This window comes from Coregonus lavaretus, assembly GCF_964263955.1.
Source record: "Coregonus lavaretus genome assembly, chromosome: 34".
NCBI lineage: Eukaryota > Metazoa > Chordata > Actinopteri > Salmoniformes > Salmonidae > Coregonus > Coregonus lavaretus.
The window spans coordinates 12,036,462-12,056,238 of NC_140021.1; the positions used below are offsets into that span (position 1 = coordinate 12,036,462).

General features: G+C 47.7%; 1 protein-coding gene across 1 annotated transcript; it reads left to right on the top strand.

The window, feature by feature from the left end:
• Window positions 1-180: 180 nt before the first annotated feature.
• lrrc34 (leucine rich repeat containing 34) lies at window positions 181-15,929 on the top strand (the record flags this gene model as incomplete). Its single annotated transcript, XM_084152113.1, has 9 exons — window positions 181-284; window positions 420-532; window positions 5,606-5,670; window positions 5,779-5,862; window positions 14,461-14,556; window positions 14,766-14,920; window positions 15,155-15,310; window positions 15,505-15,631; window positions 15,708-15,929. 9 exons carry the CDS (start codon window positions 181-183, stop codon window positions 15,927-15,929), a joined length of 1,122 nt encoding a protein of 373 aa, XP_084008239.1.
• Between the last annotated feature and the right edge of the window lie 3,848 nt (window positions 15,930-19,777).

Sequence of the window (19,777 nt, forward strand, 5' to 3'; positions counted from 1 at the left end):
TTTATCATCAGAGATTGAATAATTCTAATGAATGTTGGGCGCGCGTTTCTTCGCTTGCATGTTTGGTTTTCCCAGCACTACGGCGCGCCTATGTTGCCATAGAAACGTAAACATTTCCTTCATGTCCCGGGGGCTTGACTGGTGTTTTGACATTCGCAACTAGCCTAAAGTTTCGTTACTATGGGTAGTATTACAGAGGTTTACTCCTCTGTCTGCAAAGAATTAAAACTACGAACTAATCGATACATTCTAGAAGTCCTGCAAGAGACTGAGGGGAAGACAGGGTAGGTTTGCAGCCTCATGGCATGCACATATAATTTTCTAGCCGCAAAAGCAACTTCTTATACTGACGTTCACTTTCCATCACGAACGAGCTTGACCAAGGCCTGTCTGTCTGTCTGTCTGTCTGCATTCCGTAGAGACATCACACTCAAACTGACTGGGAACGACAGGCTGAGAAAAGTAGAAAAAGTGACCAACAAAGATGCTCTCGCTTTGTCCAGAACCCTCCGAGACAACGACTCAGTGACAGGTAGCTAGGTCATCATGTTTATACTGTTGAGACTCATTTGGATGCATTCTAACAAAATCCTCAAGTGGGATCCTCTTTTCCATCACTGGGCTGCGAAGTGAGGATAGGATAGGTGAAAGCATTGTAGACATGGAAGTATATGGATATGCTTTCTCCTGTTGGGTTCTCAGATCCAGGGCCGGCACCAGAACGAATCAGTTGGACGGGCCTTTAATTTCCATAGGCACATTTTTTGAGGGACCTCCTATTTGTGCACGGGCTTACGCGTTCACTGTTTTTATTTTATTTAATTTTTATGGGTGTAATAGTAAAAACCATATAGCCAGCTCGTGAGTTTCAAGTTTGGGGAAGCTTACAATTTATCCAACCATTTCTACCGATCTGCGTGGCAATTATGATTAATTTTATATGCGTATTTTCGTGGAACAGTTTATTTCAATAATAACGTTTTCGTTTCTCAAAATCATTGTCACTTGGTTAATCATAAAAATCTTAAGTAAAATGATACAAATCTAAAAGTTAAAATTCTACTGTGGCGAGAGCACTAGCCTCTGCTATATAGACACATTGACACTGTGATCGATAGGTGGCTAAATAAATGTATAAGCCTATAGGCCAATGCAGCAGTAGGCCTATAACTTCCATATCAACTAAGTAAAATACATAGGCTTAAAGCCGACAAAATAAAAACAGTAGAAAATATCCTGATGAAAATTCTGGTTCTTTCAATCACATTAATCTCTCTACTCCGCCTGTCTGCCTCCCTTTCTATCTGTCTTAACTTGAACTATTGCTAGTGAAGTGCAACATTGTATCAAATCATCACTGGGTCCGCGGAAGCTGTCACTATCGAACTTGCAACATTGTGTCTAACCTATTCTGGACCCTCAGAGTTTCCTGCGCAGTGAACAGACAGCTGTTTTTTATGACATTTACATTACATTTACATTTTAGTCATTTATCCAGAGCGACTTACAGTTAGTGAATACATGTTTTTTTTATTTGTTTTATATACTGGCCCCCCGTGGGAATCGAACCCACAACCCTGGCGTTGCAAACGCCATGCTCTATCAACTGAGCTACATCCCTGCCGGCCATTCCCTCCCCTACCCTGGACGACGCTGGGCCAATTGTGCGCCGCCCATGAGTCTCCCGGTCGCGGCCGGCTGCGACAGAGCCTGGATTCGAACCAGGATCTCTAGTGGCACAGTTAGCACTGCGATGCAGCGCCTTAGACCACTGCGCCGGATATATGGGATCATCAGATCATGATATTTTGCGCTTTCACACCGAGACTCGGTGATTATCGAGGCCGGGAGTTTTGGAAAGATTTTTCAAATACTGAGGAACTATCATTTGCAATGGATGTAAAAAATTAAAAATAAAATACTTCCTTGACTTGTGTGAGGCGAAGGAATAAAAAATTACTGAAAAGCTAATCTTATTAGTGGTGTATGTGGTGAGTTAAGACAATCAGAAATCAGACATTGCCAAATGGGCACTTTCCTACATATGCATGCATTCTGGAGAGAGAGTGTCACGGCTGATGTGGATGCGGTGTTGGAGTCAGGCGCAGGACACAGAAGCTTAGTCGCAACGACTTTAATGGTCAAAAGGCAATAACCAAAAATAACGTGCCTCTAACACAGGAGGCGAGCGATCACGCTAACAGTGCGTAAAATACTCAAAACTCGAGAACACAATAACGATACACCACACGGACAGGCGTACAACAACACACAACTGCAAACAAAACCAAAGGAAACTATTAGGTGACATAATCAATACATAATACGAGACAGGTGCACCAACAAGACAAAACCAAACAAACATAGAGAACATCAAACGGTAGCAGCTAGTACTCCGGGGACGACGAACGCCGAAGCCTGCCCGAACAAGGAGGAGGAGCAGCCTCGGCGGAATTCGTGACAGTACCCCCCCCCCCCCCTTGACGCGCGGCTCCAGCCGTGCGCCGACCCCGGCCTCGGGGACGGCCAGGAGGACGTGGAGCAGTAGGATGACTCCGGTGGAACTCAGTCAGGAGGGATGGATCTAGAATGTCCTCCGGACCGTACCCCTCCCACTCCACGAGATATTGTAGACCCCCTATCCGGCGTCTCGAATCCACGATGGACCGGACTGAGTACGCCGGAGCCCCCTCGATGTCCAGTGGGGGCGGAGGGGTCTCTCTTATCTCACACTCCTGGAGTGGACCAGCTACCACCGGCCTGAGAAGAGACACATGGAACGAGGGGTTAATGTGATAATCATTAGGCAGTTGTAACTTGTCACACACCTCGTTCAATCTCCTCAGGACTTTAAATGGCCCCACAAACCGCCGGCCAAGCTTCCGGCAGGGCAGGCGAAGGGGCAGGTTTCGAGTCGAGAGCCAGACTCGATCTCCAGGGGCGTATACTGGACCCTCACTGCGGTGGAGATCGGCGCTCGCCTTCTGCCTGCGGATGGCCCGCTGCAGATGTACGTGTGCAGCGTTCCACGTCTCCTCCGAGCGCCGAAACCACTCATCCACCGCAGGAGCCTCGATCTGGCTCTGATGCCATGGTGCCAGAACCGGCTGATACCCCAACACGCACTGGAAAGGGGTTAGGTTAGTAGAGGAGTGGCGAAGAGAGTTCTGAGCCATCTCTGCCCAGGGAATATACCCCGACCACTCCTCCTGCCGGCCCTAGCAATATGATCTCAGAAACCTACCCACATCCTGGTTCACTCTCTCCACCTGCCCATTACTCTCCGGGTGGTAACCCGAGGTAAGGCTAACCGAGACCCCCAAGCGTTCCATGAACGCCCTCCAGACTCTAGAGGTGAATTGGGGACCCCGATCAGACACTATATCCTCGGGAACCCCGTAGTGCCGGAAGACGTGGGTGAACAAAGCCTCAGCGGTCTGTAAGGCAGTAGGGAGACCCGGCATGGGAATGAGAGGGCTCAACACCCTTTTCTCATTCTGACTGACCATCGTAACCTGGAGTACATCCGGGCAGCTAGGAGATTGAACCCTCGTCAGGCTAGGTGGAACATGTTTCTGACCCGGTTCGTTTTTAAGATCACTTACATCCCAGGGTCCCAGAACGGTAAGGCAGACGCCCTGTCCCGGCGGTATGACACAGAGGAGAGGTCCATTGAGCCCACTCCCATACTGCCGGAGTCTTGTCTGGTGGCACCGGTGGTATGGGAGGTCGATGCGGAAATTGAGCGGGCGTTACGCACCGACCCTACTCCCCCAGAGTGTCCAGTGGGTCGGACGTACGTGCCGCTCGAGGTCCGTGATCGTCTCATTTATTGGGCTCATACGTCACCCTCCTCTGGACATCCAGGTATTGGCCGGACAGTGCACTGCCTTAGTGTTAAGTACTGGTGGCCAACATTGGCTAGGGACGTGAGGGTTTATGTCTCCTCCTGCTCGGTGTGCGCTCAGTGTAAGGCGCCTAGACACCTGCCCAGGGGGAAGTTACAACCCCTGCCCGTTCCAAAACGGCCGTGGTCTCACCTCTCGGTGGACTTTGTCACGGACCTTCCCCCATCTCAGGGGAATACCACTATTCTGGTCGTTGTGGATCGGTTCTCTAAGGCCTGTCGTCTCATTCCCATGCCGGGTCTCCCTACTTCTCTCTCTAGCGCCAGCACCCCCGAGCTCCATAGGGCTCGGCTCGGAGGTGCTGGGGGATGGAATGGACGGCCCCAACTCGGGACGTCCGCGGGTGGCCAGCAGGGTATCCAGACGGATGGACATGTCCACTAGCTGGTCGAAGGACAGGTTGGTGTCCCTGCAGGCCAGCTCTCGACGAACGTCCTCTCGCAGGCTACACCGATAGTGGTCGATGAGGGCCCTCTCATTCCACCCTGCATCCGCCGCTAGAGTCCGAAAATCCAGGGCGAACTCCTGTGCGCTCCTCTTCCCCTGTCGGAGGTGGAACAGACGCTCCCCCGCCGCTTTACCCTCAGGAGGGTGATCGAAAACAGCCCTGAAGCGGCGGGAGAACTCCGCGTAGCTGATGGTGGCGGCGTCTATTCCCCTCCATTCGGCGTTGGCCCACTCCAACGTCTTGCCGGAGAGACAGGAGATGAGGGCGGAAACGCTCTCGTATCCCGAGGGCGCCGTGTGTATGGTGGCCAGGTAGAGTTCCACCTGAAGGAGGAACCCCTGACACCCGGCTGCGGTGCCATCATACGCCCTCGGGAGCGAGAGCCGAATCCCACTGGATTCCGGAGCTGGTCTGGTGGGGCTGGCCGATGGTGGTGGTAATGTAGGAGGTGTGGGCACGCCTCCCCTTTCCCATCGGCGCAGGGTGTTCATCATCTCCTGCATGGCGGAGCCGAGTTGCTGGATCCTGGCGTCCTGGCAGCTGACCCGATCCTCCAGCGACTCGGTCGGCGCCGCTGCTCCTGCTGACTCCATAGTATGGTGTGTTGTTCTGTCACGGCTGATGTGGATGCAGTGTTGGAGTCAGGTGCAGGACACAGAAGCTTAGTCGCAACGACTTTAATGGTCAAAAGGCAATAACCAAAAATAACGTGCATCTAACACAGGAGGCGAGCGATCACGCTAACAGTGCGTAAAATACTAAAAACTCGAGAACACAATAACGATACACCACACGGACAGGCGTATAACAACACACAACTGCAAACAAAACCAAAGGAAACTATTAGGTGACATAATCAATACATAATACGAGACAGGTGCACCAACAAGACAAAACCAAACAAACATAGAGAACATCAAACGGTAGCAGCTAGTACTCCGGGGATGACGAACGCCGAAGCCTGCCCGAATAAGGAGGAGGAGCAGCCTCGGCGGAATTCGTGACAGAGAGGCACCATAACCTCGCCACACACCCCTCCCCTTCTAATTGATGCAACATTTTAAATTATACTCAAGACACATTATCTTCACACATATTTTAGACGCATTTCACTGTCAGCCGCAACTCAATCAGCCCTGCTCAGATCAGTGCAGATGAAGGAGAGGAGAGAACTTCACTTATAGATATTGAGATGCACTCTTATGTCAGTGTGTGTTGTTGTTCATCCAAGTATGTTGTTGATTGACAGGTCTGGACTTGAGGTACAACTGCATCACAGACAAGGGGGCAGAACACCTCGCTGACCTCCTCCAGGTAACCTGGTCACATATAATGGAGGTCGATGAGAACACTGGTCCCATTTCCTAAAATCCAATTCAAATCCAACTAACCTGTGTGTTGTTGTGTGTTATATTGTGTCAGGAGAATGTGTGTCTGCGCTCTCTGGACCTGATGTGTAATGACATTCAGACAGACGGAGCTGAATATATCGCAAAGAGTTTGACTGTATGTATTTATACATTATTTATAAATACACTATGCAGTAGCTAGATAGACCACATAAAACAACATACAGTGCATTCGGAAAGTATTCAGACCCCTTGACGTTTTCCGAATTTTGTTATGTTACAGCCTTATTCCAAAATGGACTAAATCGTTTCCCCCCCTCATCAATCTACACATAATACCCAATAATGAAATGCAAAAACAGTTTTTTAGAAATGTTTGCAAATGTATAATATATTAATTTTTTAAATAGCACATTTACATAAGTATTCAGACACTTTACTCAATACTTTGTTGAAGCCCCTTTGGCAGTGATTACAGCCTTGAGTCTTCTTGGGTATGACGCTACAAGCTTGGCACACCTGTATTTGGGGAGTTTCTCCCACTCTTCTCTGCAGATCCTCTCAAGCTCTGTCAGGTTGGATGGGGAGTGTCACTGCACAGCTATTTTCAGGTCTCTCCAGAGATGTTAGAGCGGGTAAAAGTCCGGGCTCTGGCTGGGCCACTCAAGGACATTCAGAGACTTGTCCCGAAGCCACTTCTGCGTTGGCTTGGCTGTGTGCTTAGGGTCGTTGTCCTGTTGGAAGGTGAACCTTCGCCCCAGTCTGAGGTCCTGAGCGCTCTGGAGCAGGTTTTCATCAAGGATCTCTCTGTACTTTGCTCCGTTCATCTTTCCCTCAATCCTGACTAGTCTCCCAGTCCCTGCCGCTGAAAAACATCCCCACAGCATGATGCTGCCACCACCATTCTTCACCGTAGGGATGGTGCCAGGTTTCCTCTAGACGTAATGCTTGGCATTCAGGCCAAAGAGTTTAATCTAGGTTTCATCAGACCAGAGAATCTTGTTTCTCATGGTCTGAGAGTCCTTTAGGTGCCTTTTGGCAAACTCCAAGCGGCCTGTCATGTGCCTTTTACTGAGGAGTGGCTTCCATCTGGCCACTCTACCATAGAGGCCTGATTGGTGGAGTGCTACAGAGATCTTTTTCCTCCAGGAAGGTTCTCCCATCTCCACAGAGGAACTCTGGAGCTCTGTCAGAGTGACCATTGGGTTCTTGGTCACCTCCCTGAACAAGGCCCTTATCCCCCGATTGCTCAGTTTGGCCGGATGGCCAGCTCTAGGAAGAGTCTTGGTGGTTCCAAACTTCTTCCATTTAAGAATGATGGAGGCTACTGTGTTCTTGGGGACCTTCAATGCTGCAGACATTTTTTGGTACCCTTCCCCAGATCTGTGCCTCGACACAAACCTGTCTTGGAGCTCTACAGACAATTCCTATGACCTCATGGCTTGGTTTTTGCTCTGACATGCACTGTCAACTTTGGGACCTTATATAGACAGGTGTTTGCCTTTCCAAATCATGTCCAATCAATTGAATTTACCACAGGTGGACTCCAATCAAGTTGTAGAAACATCTCAAGGATGATCAATGGAAACAGGATGCACCTGAGCTCAATTTCGAGTCTCATAGCAAAGGGTCTGAATACTTACGTAAATAAGGTATTTCTGTTTTTTTATTTTAAATGCATTTGCAAACATTTCTACAAACCTGTTTTCGCTTTGTCATTATGGGGTATTGTGTGTAGATTGATGAGGTAAAACATTTATTTAATCCGTTTTAGAATAAGGCTGTAACATAAGAAAATGTGGAAAAAGGGAAGGGGTCTGAATATTTTCCAAATGCACTGTATGTGCTCTTTGGACCTGATGTGTAACGTCATTCAGTATGGATGTATACATTATTTATACAGTGGGGAAAAAAGTATTTAGTCAGCCACCAATTGTGCAAGTTCTCCCACTTAAAAAGATGAGAGAGGCCTGTAATTTTCATCATAGGTACATGTCAACTATGACAGACAAATTGAGAGAAAAAAAATCCAGAAAATCACATTGTAGGATTTTTTATGAATTTATTTGCAAATTATGGTGGAAAATAAGTATTTGGTCACCTACAAACAAGCAAGATTTCTTGCTCTCACAGACCTGTAACTTCTTCTTTAAGAGGCTCCTCTGTCCTCCACTCGTTACCTGTATTAATGGCACCTGTTTGAACTTGTTATCAGTATAAAAGACACCTGTCCACAACCTCAAACAGTCACACTCCAAACTCCACTATGGCCAAGACCAAAGAGCTGTCAAAGGACACCAGAAACAAAATTGTAGACCTGCACCAGGCTGGGAAGACTGAATCTGCAATAGGTAAGCAGCTTGGTTTGAAGAAATCAACTGTGGGAGCAATTATTAGGAAATGGAAGACATACAAGACCACTGATAATCTCCCTCGATCTGGGGCTCCACGCAAGATCTCACCCCGTGGGGTCAAAATGATCACAAGAACGGTGAGCAAAAATCCCAGAACCACACGGGGGGACCTAGTGAATGACCTGCAGAGAGCTGGGACCAAAGTAACAAAGCCTACCATCAGTAACACACTACGCCGCCAGGGACTCAAATCCTGCAGTGCCAGACGTGTCCCCCTGCTTAAGCCAGTACATGTCCAGGCCCGTCTGAAGTTTGCTAGAGTGCATTTGGATGACCCAGAAGAGGATTGGGAGAATGTCATATGGTCAGATGAAACCAAAATATAACTTTTTGGTAAAAACTCAACGCGTCGTGTTTGGAGGACAAAGAATGCTGAGTTGCATCCAAAGAACACCATACCTACTGTGAAGCATGGGGGTGGAAACATCATGCTTTGGGGCTGTTTTTCTGCAAAGGGACCAGGACGACTGATCCGTGTAAAGGAAAGAATGAATGGGGCCATGTATCGTGAGATTTTGAGTGAAAACCTCCTTCCATCAGCAAGGGCATTGAAGATGAAACGTGGCTGGGTCTTTCAGCATGACAATGATCCCAAACACACCGCCCGGGCAACGAAGGAGTGGCTTCGTAAGAAGCATTTCAAGGTCCTGGAGTGGCCTAGTCAGTCTCCAGATCTCAACCCCATAGAAAATCTTTGGAGGGAGTTGAAAATCCGTGTTGCCCAGCGACAGCCCCAAAACATCACTGATCTAGAGGAGATCTGCATGGAGGAATGGGCCAAAATACCAGCAACAGTGTGTGAAAACCTTGTGAAGACTTACAGAAAACGTTTGACCTGTGTCATTGCCAACAAAGGGTATATAACAAAGTATTGAGAGGGTGGGGGGGGGGGGGGGGGGGGGGGGGGGGGGTGCTGTGAGATTATTTAAGATACTCTTTGAATAGGTAGGGTTTCAGATGTTTTCGGAGAAGGGCAGGTACTCTGATGCCCTACTTCCAGCATTGGGGTGCCTGGACAGAGAAAAGCTTGGACTGGGCTGAGCGTGAGCTGCCCTCCAGTAGGGGTGGGAGGGCCAAGAGACCAGAGGTGACAGAATGGAATACTCGGGTTGGGATGTAGGGTTTGAGCAGAGGCTGAAGGTAGGAAGGGGCAGTTCCTCTTGCTGCTCCATAGGAAAGTGCCATGGTCTTGTAGTGGATGTTTTATTTTTATTTATTTCACCTTTATTTAACCAGGTAAGCCAGTTGAGAACAAGTTCTCATTTACAACTGCGACCTGGCCAAGATAAAGCAAAGCAGTGCGATAAAAACAACAACAACACAGAGTTACATATGGGATAAACAAAAACGTACAGTCAATAACACAATTGAAAATAGAAAATCTATATACACTGTGTGCAAATGTAGTACGTTATGGAGGTAAGGCAATAAATAGGCCATAGTGCAAAATAATTACAATTTAGTATTAACACTGGAGTGATAGATGAGCAGAAGATGATGTGCAAATAGAGATACTGGGGTGCAAATGAGCAAAATAATAACAATGTAAATAAACAATATGTGGATGAGGTAGTTGGGCTAATTACAGATGGGCTGTGTACAGGTACAGTGATCGGTAAGCTGCTCTGACAACTGATGCTTAAAGTTAATGAGGGAGATAAGTGTCTCCAGCTTCAGAGATTTTTGTAGTTTGTTCCAGTCATTTGCAGCAGAGAACTGGAAGGAATGGCGGCCAAAGGAGGTGTTGGCTTTGGGGATGACCAGTGAGATATACCTGCTGGAGCACATACTACGGGTGGGTGTTGCTATGGTGACCAATGAGCTAAGATAAGGCGGGGATTTGTCCAAGTCCATATTATGGCAAGAACAGCTCAAATAAGTAAAGAGAAACGACAGTACATCATTACTTTAAGACATGAAGGTCAGTCAATACGGAACATTTCAAGAACTGAAAGTTTCTTCAAGTGAAGTTGCAAAAACCATCAAGCGCTATGATGAAACTGGCTCTCATGAGGACCGCCACAGGACAGGAAGACCCAGAATTACCTCTGCTGCAGAGGATAAGTTCATTAGAGTTACCAGCCTCAGAAATCGGCAATTAACTGCACCTCAGATTGCATCCCAAATAAATGCTCCACAGAGTTCAAGTAATAGACACATCTCAACATCAACTGTTCAGAGGAGACTGCGTGAATCAGGCCTTAATGGTCGAATTGCTGCAAAGAAACGACTACAAAGGACACCAATAAGAAGAAGAGACTTGCTTGGGCCAAGAAACACGAGCAATGGACATTAGACCTGTGGAAATCTGTCCATTGGTCTGATGAGTCCAAATCTGAGATTTTGGGTTCCAACTACTGTGTCTTTGTGAGACGCCAGGTTTGTGGGGTCGTTTCCCATGGGTGGCCAGTATGAAAAATGTATGGACTCACTAACAGTAATTTGCTCTGGATAAGAGCATCTGCTAAATGACTAAAATGTAAATGTAAAATGTAAAAGGTCGATGAAGACAGCTGCACAGTACTGTCTTTTATCAATCGCGGTTATTATATCGTTTAGGACCTTGAGCGTGGCTGAGGTGCACCCATGACCAGCTCAGAAACCAGATTGCATAGCGGAGAAGGTACGGTGGGATTCGAAGTGGTCAGTGATCTGTTTGTTAACTTGGCTTGCAAATACTTTCGAAAGGCAGGGTAGGATGGATATAGGTCTGTAACAGTTTGGATCTAGAGTGTCACCCCTTTTGAAGAGGGGCATGACCGCGACAGCTTTCCAATCTCTGGGGATCTCAGACGATATGAAAGAGAGGTTGAACAGGCTAGTAATAGGGGTTGCGACAATTTCGGCGGCAAATTTTAGAAAGAAAGGGTCCAGATTGTCTAGCCCAGCTGATTTGTAGGGGTCCAGATTTTGCAGCTCTTTCAGGACATCAGCTATCTGAATTTGGGTGAAGGAGAATCGGGGGGGGGGGGCAAGGGCAAGTTGCAGCAGAGGGTGCAGAGCTGGTGGCCGGGGTAGGGGTAGCCAGGTGGAAAAGCATGGCCAGCCGTAGCAAAATGCTTATTGAAATTCTCGATTATCGTAGATTTATCGGTGGTGACAGTGTTTCCTAGCCTCAGTGCAGTGGGTAGCTGGGAGGAGGTGCTTTTACTCTCCATGGACTTTACAGTGTCCCAAAACATTTTGGAGTTAGTGCTACAGGATGCAAATTTCTGTTAGAAAAAGCTAGCCTTTGCTTTCCTAACTGATTGTGTATATTGGTTCCTGACTTCCCTGAAAAGTTGCATATCGCGGGGGCTGTTCGATGCTAATGCAATACGCCACAGGATGTTTTTGTGCTGGTCAAGGGCAGTCAAGTCTGGGGTGAACCAGGGGCTATATCTGTTCTTAGTTCTGCATTTTTTGAATGGGGCATGCTTATTTAAGATGGAGAGGAAAGCACCTTTGAAGAACATCCAGGCATCCTCTACTGACGGAATGAGGTCAATATCCATCCAGGATACCCGGGCCAGGTCAATTAGAAAGGCCTGCTCGCTGAAGTGTTTCAGGGAGCGTTTGACAGTGATGAGGGGTGGTCATTTGACCGCAGACCCATTACGGACGCAGGCAATGAGGCAGTGATCGCTGAGATCCTGGTTGAAGACAGCGGAGGTGTATTTAGAGGGTAAATTAGTCAGGATGATATCTATGAGGGTGCCCATGTTTACGGATTCAGGGTTGTACCTGGTAGGTTCCTTGATCATTTGTGTGAGATTGAGGGCATCTAGTTTAGATTGTAGGACGGCCGGTGTGTTAAGCATTTCCCAGTTTAGGTCACCAAGCAGTACGAACTCTGAGGATAGATGAGGGGCAAGCAATTCACATATGGTGTCCAGGGCACAACTGGGGGCTGAGGGGGGTCTGTAGCAAGCGGCAACAGTGAGAGACTTATTTCTGGAAAGGTGGATTTTTAGAAGTAGAAGCTCAAACTGTTTGGGCACAGACCTGGATAGTATGATAGAGCTCTGCAGGCTATCTCTACAGTAGATTGCAACTCCGCCCCCTTTGGCAGTTCTATCTAGACGGAAAATGTTGTCGTTCGGGATGGAAATTTCTGAATTTTTGGTAGCCTTCCTAAGCCAGGATTCAGACATTGCTAGAACATCAGGGTTGGCAGAGTGTGCTAACGCAGTGAATAACTCAAACTTGGGGAGGAGGCTTCTGATGTTAACATGCAAGAAACCAAGGCTTTTACGGTTACAAAAGTCAACAAATGATAGCGCCTGGGGAGTAGGAGTGATACTGGGGGCTACAGGGCCTGGGTTAACCTCTACATCACCAGAGGAACAGAGGAGGAATATAATAAGTATACGGCTAAAGGCTTTAAGAACTGGTCTTCTAGTGCGTTGAGTACAGAGAATAAACGGGGTAGATTTCCGGGCGTTGTAGAATAGATTCAGGGCATTATGTACAGACAAGGATATGGAATGATATGAGTACAGTGGAGGTACACCTAAGCATTGAGTAACGATGAAAGAGATAGCATCACTGGAGGTACCGATTGAGCCGGTCTCCGCGTGTATGGGGAGTGGGACAAAGAAGCTATCTGAGGGAGGTTGAGCGGGTCTGGGGGCTTTACAGTGAAATAGTACAATAACAACTTACCCAAACAGCAATAGGCTAGGCATATTGACATGGGAGAGAGACATAACGCAATCACAGGTGTTATTCGAGAGAGCTAAGACAACAACTGGTAATGGCGACGAAAGTTTGGGCTGAGGCTAAACAGATAAACAGGATGGGGTACTGTGTAAAGGTGCTAGCAGATGGATCTTCGTGGTCGTTGCAACGGGAAGCCTGTTGAAACCACATCAGACGATTACATCGGCAGACCAGTCTTGATGGATTGGCGGGGCTCCGTATCCCGTCCGGTTGACAGAGAGGTGGATAGCCTGGAGATGGGCCTGGCTCGAGGCTAGCTCAAGGCTAACTGGTGCTAGCTTCGGGACAAGTGGTGATTAGTGGTGATTAGCCAACAACAACATCCATTCGGTTGCAGCTAGCTAGTTGTGATGATCCGGTGTTAAGGTCCAGTGATTCAGTGATTCCGGCAGAAAATCCGAAATGCTCTGGGTCGATAGCACGCTGTGCAGACTGGCCGATAATTGTCCAGGCTAGAGCTGGCTGGTAGGTAGTGAAGGCCACGGACAGTGGTGAAGACCGCTAACGGTGGCTAATAGCAATAGCTAATAGCAAGTAGCTAGTTAGCTGGCTAGCTGGCTAGTTTCAGCCGTGGGTTCTTGATAAAAGGTATGAAGAAATAATAGAATCCGTACCACATTGGGTGAGGCGGGTTGCAGGAAAGTATATTTAGTTAAGGATGGAAAGTGAGATAGAGAAATATATACGAAAAAAGACAAAAAAACAGGCTATTTACACGAGGACACAACATAATACATGACCACATTGCTATGCCATCTTGGATGTGAGCCAGTCGAGTGTGCGGACGAGTGCGGTGACATGGGAGAATTTGGGAAGGTTGAACACCAGTCGGGCTGCAGTGTACTGGATAAGTTGCAGGGGTTTGACGGTACAAGCGGGGAGCCCAGCCAACAACAAGTGCCAGGATTAGGACCTGCGGCGCTTCCTGTGTGAGGTAGGGTCGTACTCTACGGATGTTGTAAGGCATGAACCTGCAGGAGCGAGTCACTGCTTTGATGTTTGCAGAGAACTACAGGGTGTTGTCCAGGGTCAGGCCAAGGTTCTTGGCACTCTGGGAGGGGGACACCGTCGAGTTGTCAACCTTGATGGAGAGGTCTTGGAGCGGGCAGGCCTTCCCCGGAAGGAAGAGCAGCTCCGTCTTGTCGAGGTTGAGCTTAAGGTGGTGGGCCGACATCCAAGCTTAGATATCTGCCAAAAACTAAAACAATCCATATGTTTAAATCAAAAGGCCTGATTAACATGACAACAATAACGCAGCCACATCCTGAGTCCCCGGTGACTACACATTCAGAAATCAAAAGATGGTTTAATATTTAGTTTAAAAGCTCTGACGAAGGCCAAGAGAAACATAAACACTTTTCAATGAGAAAACAGAAATCCACTAAAAAAATTAAAAGATTTTAAAGAGAACAGAAACTACTTAGCCTACATTTGAACACCACCGGAAACGTGTTTTCGAAAATTCACATACTATAAAACATATTTTCGCATTCTAAGAATTCGTCATGCACGATTGCGTTATTTCCCGCTATTCGTTGATTTATTTTTTGCATACTCAAACGGCCTACTATTTAGGACGCAAGTTTCGGTATTCGGACATGGCCACTTCTCTCTCTCTCTCTCTCTCTCTCTCTGTGTAGGGGACTCAGAGTGTGATAGCGTTTGCCATCGTCTTGAACAATAACAAGAGCCTCCGATCTGTCAACATCAGCAGACCTCTACTCTTCAGCCACCAGGTACACTACACACAATGTCTTCAGAAAGACTACCATGTCAGAAGAACATGTGTGCATGTTTTGTGTGACTGTCTCTTTCTTAGAAAATAAAAGGAAAAACTGCAAACTCTAATGGCTACGATGCAATACGTTTAATAAAGCAACATTTCAACAGCTAAGCTGCCTTCGTCAGGGTTTCATCTGACTCTGTATCTCTCTCTCTGTCCTAGGAGGAGACAGCGGTCCATCTGTCAAGTATGTTGGTGGTTAATCAGTGTCTGAGGGAGCTGCACCTGGGGAAGATGGGTATGACTGACTCTGGAGTGGAGAGACTCACTGAAGCCCTGAGAACCAACTACACCCTCAAATACCTGGACCTACGCTGGTACACACACACACACACCATACACTCACACACACGCACCATACACAGACACACACGCACCATACACACACACACATGCACCATACACAGACACACACGCACCATACACACACACACACACCATACACAGACACATCATACACTCACAGTCCATACACATAGTTACTCGCACCATAAGCACGCTCATAGTTACTCACATCATACACCCCTCTTCTCTGTCTCTCCTCTGCTCAGTAACCGTATGACTCGTGACGGGGCGCGGTGTCTAGCAAATGTCCTGAAGAACAATGGAACCTTGGAGATTCTGGACCTGGCGTCCAATCGCATCGAAGATGATGGCGCCCTCTACCTCAGCCAGGCTATCGCCCTGCCCACCTGCAACCTCAAAGCGTGAGACACACACACACACACACGTCACATTTAACCCACCCCCAACCCTTGAGTGTTTCTTATTGGACAAGTTCAGTTAGTACATGCCTTTTTCACTTTGTTTCAAAACTTTTTCTACATTTTCGTTCCTACTGAACACCCCAGGATTTATCCAACTCTCTCTTCTCCCTCTCTCTCTCGCTCCATCTCTCCAGGTTGTCTATACCCAGTAATAACATAGCTACTGTTGGTCTGGTGTCTCTGTCTCGGGCCATGCAGGCTAACAACACTCTCACACACATCTACATTTGGGGGAACAGACTGGAGGAGCCGGTCTGTCAGGTAACACACACACACAAACACACACACCCACAATCAAAATCACACTCTAAACCACACTCTTATTCCCTTTCCCCAGGCATTCAGTGATCTGCTGTCCAGTGGCCGTCTGTCGTCGGAGCAGACCGATGTGTGTGTGTACGAGGTGGACGGGTGTGTGTGTCTGGCCGAGGTCTTCCATGGGCTGAAGAGGCACTACTACTGGACACCCAGCTACGGACAGAATGGAAATCCTGCTAGCAACGCAGCTCTGGCCCTCACAAATACACAACTGCATCTTAACTCCTCACACACACCCTAAACCCCTAATAACACTACCCACCTAGCGCACATTCAGTCATACTTTTATCATCAGTGTCAGTGTACATGATGTATACATGCACTCTAATAAATATCTAATAAACTGTTTTAAGTAACTTCTCTGTTCATGTCCTATTTGTATCATGCTCTTGTGTTGTATGTTCACACTGACTACTTCCTGCTGACCTCTTGCCAGGCCCTACTTCTTAAAAGAGGTTTCTAACCTCAAAAAGGTATTTTCCTGGTTAAATAAAGGAAAACAAGAAAGAAAAGAAAAGAAAATTTTCATACATTTGCAATATGGCTGGTACACCGAATATGGCCAACATGTTAATGTGATATAGTTGCCATGGTAATGACCATTTTTGCATAGAACACTAAGAAAGGTTTCGATTGCTCAATGTTCTACATATAGAACAATGGTATGGCTCTGGTAGTTACTATGGCAGTCATGAACTTCGTAATGTTAGTTGGTTGTTAATAAAGCACACATTGAATCCTGAACGTTCCTAAGGAGATGTCCCTTGAATGTTCCTTGTGGTACCTCAAAGATGGCCACCTGTTTAGCCAACACTTAACGTTGACCTGAATTGGATTGAGTTCTAGCAATTGTAACTCTGGTGCTAACATAGATAGTGCCAACTCCTCTCTGTGGCCAATTTGTAAGTCGCTCTGGATAAGAGCGTCTGCTAAATGACTTAAATGTAAATGTAAAATGGTATCGTGAAAGGTAGCTTGATGCTCTCTGTCGTCCACTTCTATGAAAACGTAGAGCTGGTGGTGCGAGATGGGCGGTTGGAGCGTGAGCCTACTGGGTTCACAATGCCTAGGGACTGGCAAGCTAAAATCCTGTTCCTGGACTGGGTCTTACGGCATTCCCCTCCCCGGTGCTCCACCCAGTCCACCTGGAGGAGTTACACGTGGACTGGAACCAGCTCCAACACATCCCACCTGACATCTCCCGCCTCACCAGCCTGCGGGTTCTCTACCTCAACCGGCTGGGCACCGTGTGCCAGGAGCTGGGATGCCTGCCGTAACTACGCTCTCTAGACCTCAGCCACAATCCACTGGACCTCAGCCTGGTACGGAAGACTGGAAGTGATCGTCTGCAGAACGCACTGCAGTGTCTTGGCAAGGTGCGGGAGCTATGGCTATATGGGCTAGAGCTGGAGAGGCTATCCTATGGCCTCTGTCAGAACCTCTACAACCTGGAGCTGTTGGGCCTATTGGAGAACAGCCTGACTACCCTGCCTGCTGAGGTCATCAGCCTGCGACTGCTGAGGGAGCTGTATGTTAGCCAGAACCAGCTGGAGAATGTACCAGAGACACTTGGAGCTCTACTATGTCTGCAGGTCAGATACAATACACTCTATACACACACACACACACACACACATTTACATTTACGTCATTTAGCAGACGCTCTTATCCAGAGCGACTTACATTATTTATTTTTTCATACCCCCTGTGGGAATCGAACCCACAACCCTGGCGTTGCAAACGCCATGCTCTATCAACTGAGCTACATCCCTGCCGGCCATTCCCTCCCCTACCCTGGACGACGCTGGGCCAATTGCGCGCCGCCCCGTGGGTCTCCCGGTCACGGCCGGCTACGACAGAGCCTGGATCACACACACACACACACACACACACACACACACACACACACACACACACACACACACACACACACACACACACACACACACACACACACACACACACACACACACACACACACTACATTATCAAAAGTATGTGGACACCTGCTTGTCGAACAACTCCTTCCAAAATCGTGGGCATTAATATGGAATTGGTCCCTCCTTTGCTGCTATAACAGCCTCCACTCTTCTGGGAAGCCTTTCCACTAGATGTTGGAACATTGCTGCGGGGACTTGCTTCCATTCAGCCACAAGATCATTAGTGAGGTCGGGCACTGATGTTGAGCGATTAGGCCTGGCTCGCAGTCGGTGTTCCAATTCATCCCAAAGGTGTTTGATGGGGTTAAAGTCAGGCCTCTGTGCAGGCCAGTCAAGTTCTTCCACACCGATCTCAACAAAACATTTCTGTATAGACCTTGCTTTGTGCACGGGGCATTGTCATGCTGAAACAGGAAAGGGCCTTCCCCAAACTGATGCCACAAAGTTTGAAGCACAGAATCATGTCATTGTATGCTGTAGCATTAAGATTTCCCTTCACTGGAACTAAGGGGCCTAGCCCGAGCCATTCCATACACTCCATTCCAGCCATTATTATGAGCCGTCCTCCCCTCAGCAGCCTCCACTGATAGGGAGCCATATAGTAGTGCTCTATATAGAGAACAGGGAGCCACATGGAACTGCCATACACTATGGGTTAACCTGGAAATCTGAGGTACAGACACACAATTATATTACTGTATATATTTAGTGTTTGTCTGTTCCCCAGCCGCAGGCTGAGGTGTCTGGGTGTGTCAGCTAACCGTTTCCCAGGCTTCCCCTTGGCCCTCTGCCAGCATTAGAGAGAGGCTCTACCTGGGCCAAGACCAGGGTCTAAAGTTACTAGACTCGCCTAACATCGCTCAGCTCTAGGTAAGAGTCATAGCCTCTCAAGTATTAAGGCCATCAGCCCAGCTCTCTATCTGTAGGAAACACAGGGCTGTGTGTGTGTGTGTGTGTGTGTGTGTCCCAGAGAGTATCAGGTTGCAGGTGCTGGAGGTTCTAGATCTTCATGGAAACGCCCTGACCACTCTGCCCGACACACTCTGCACACTGCCTGGTAACCACACACACGCTATATATATATATATATATATATATATATATATATATATATACATACACACACCTAACTCTTTACTCTCCTTTCCCCCCAGCTTTAAGGGAGTTGTATACACAGGATAACTGTCTATCAGCTTTGCCCAAATATCTGCCTCTCATGCGCCACCTGGTGGTTTTACAGCTGAATTACAACCCTCTGGTAGACGTTATGCCTCAAGGCTATACACCTATACCTAAAGGAGACTGGATACAAGTTCCGCAAGGCCATGCAGATACTACAAACACACGTACGGGTGCACGTAAATAACTGAAGGGCTAACACAGTCTTGTGGCGCACAGGAGATCTGAGTTTCTGAACCCAGTTGGTCACACATATACAGTGGGGAGAAAAAATCCAGAAAATCACATTGTATGATTTTTAAGTAATTAATTTGCATTTTATTGCATGACATAAGTATTTGATACATCAGAAAAGCAGAACTTAATATTTGGTACAGAAACCTTTGTTTGCAATCCTTCAGGTTTCGGGGCTGTCGCTGGGCAATACAGACTTTCAGCTCCCTCCAAAGATTTTCTATTGGGTTCAGGTCTGGAGACTGGCTAGGCCACTCCAGGACCTTGAGATGCTTCTTACGGAGCCACTCCTTAGTTGCCCTGGCTGTGTGTTTCAGGTCGTTGTCATGCTGGAAGACCCAGCCACGACCCATCTTCAATGCTCTTACTGAGGGAAGGAGGTTGTTGGCCAAGATCTCGCGATACATGGTCCCATCCATCCTCCCCTCAATACGGTGCAGTCGTCCTGTCCCCTTTGCAGAAAAGCATCCCCAAAGAATGATGTTTCCACCTCCATGCTTCACGGTTGGGATGGTGTTCTTGGGGTTGTACTCATCCTTCTTCTTCCTCCAAACACGGCGAGTGGAGTTTAGACCAAAAAGCTCTATTTTTGTCTCATCAGACCACATGACCTTCTCCCATTCCTCCTCTGGATCATCCAGATGGTCATTGGCAAACTTCAGACGGGCCTGGACATGCGCTAGCTTGAGCAGGGGGACCTTGCGTGAGCTGCAGGATTTTAATCCATGACGGCGTA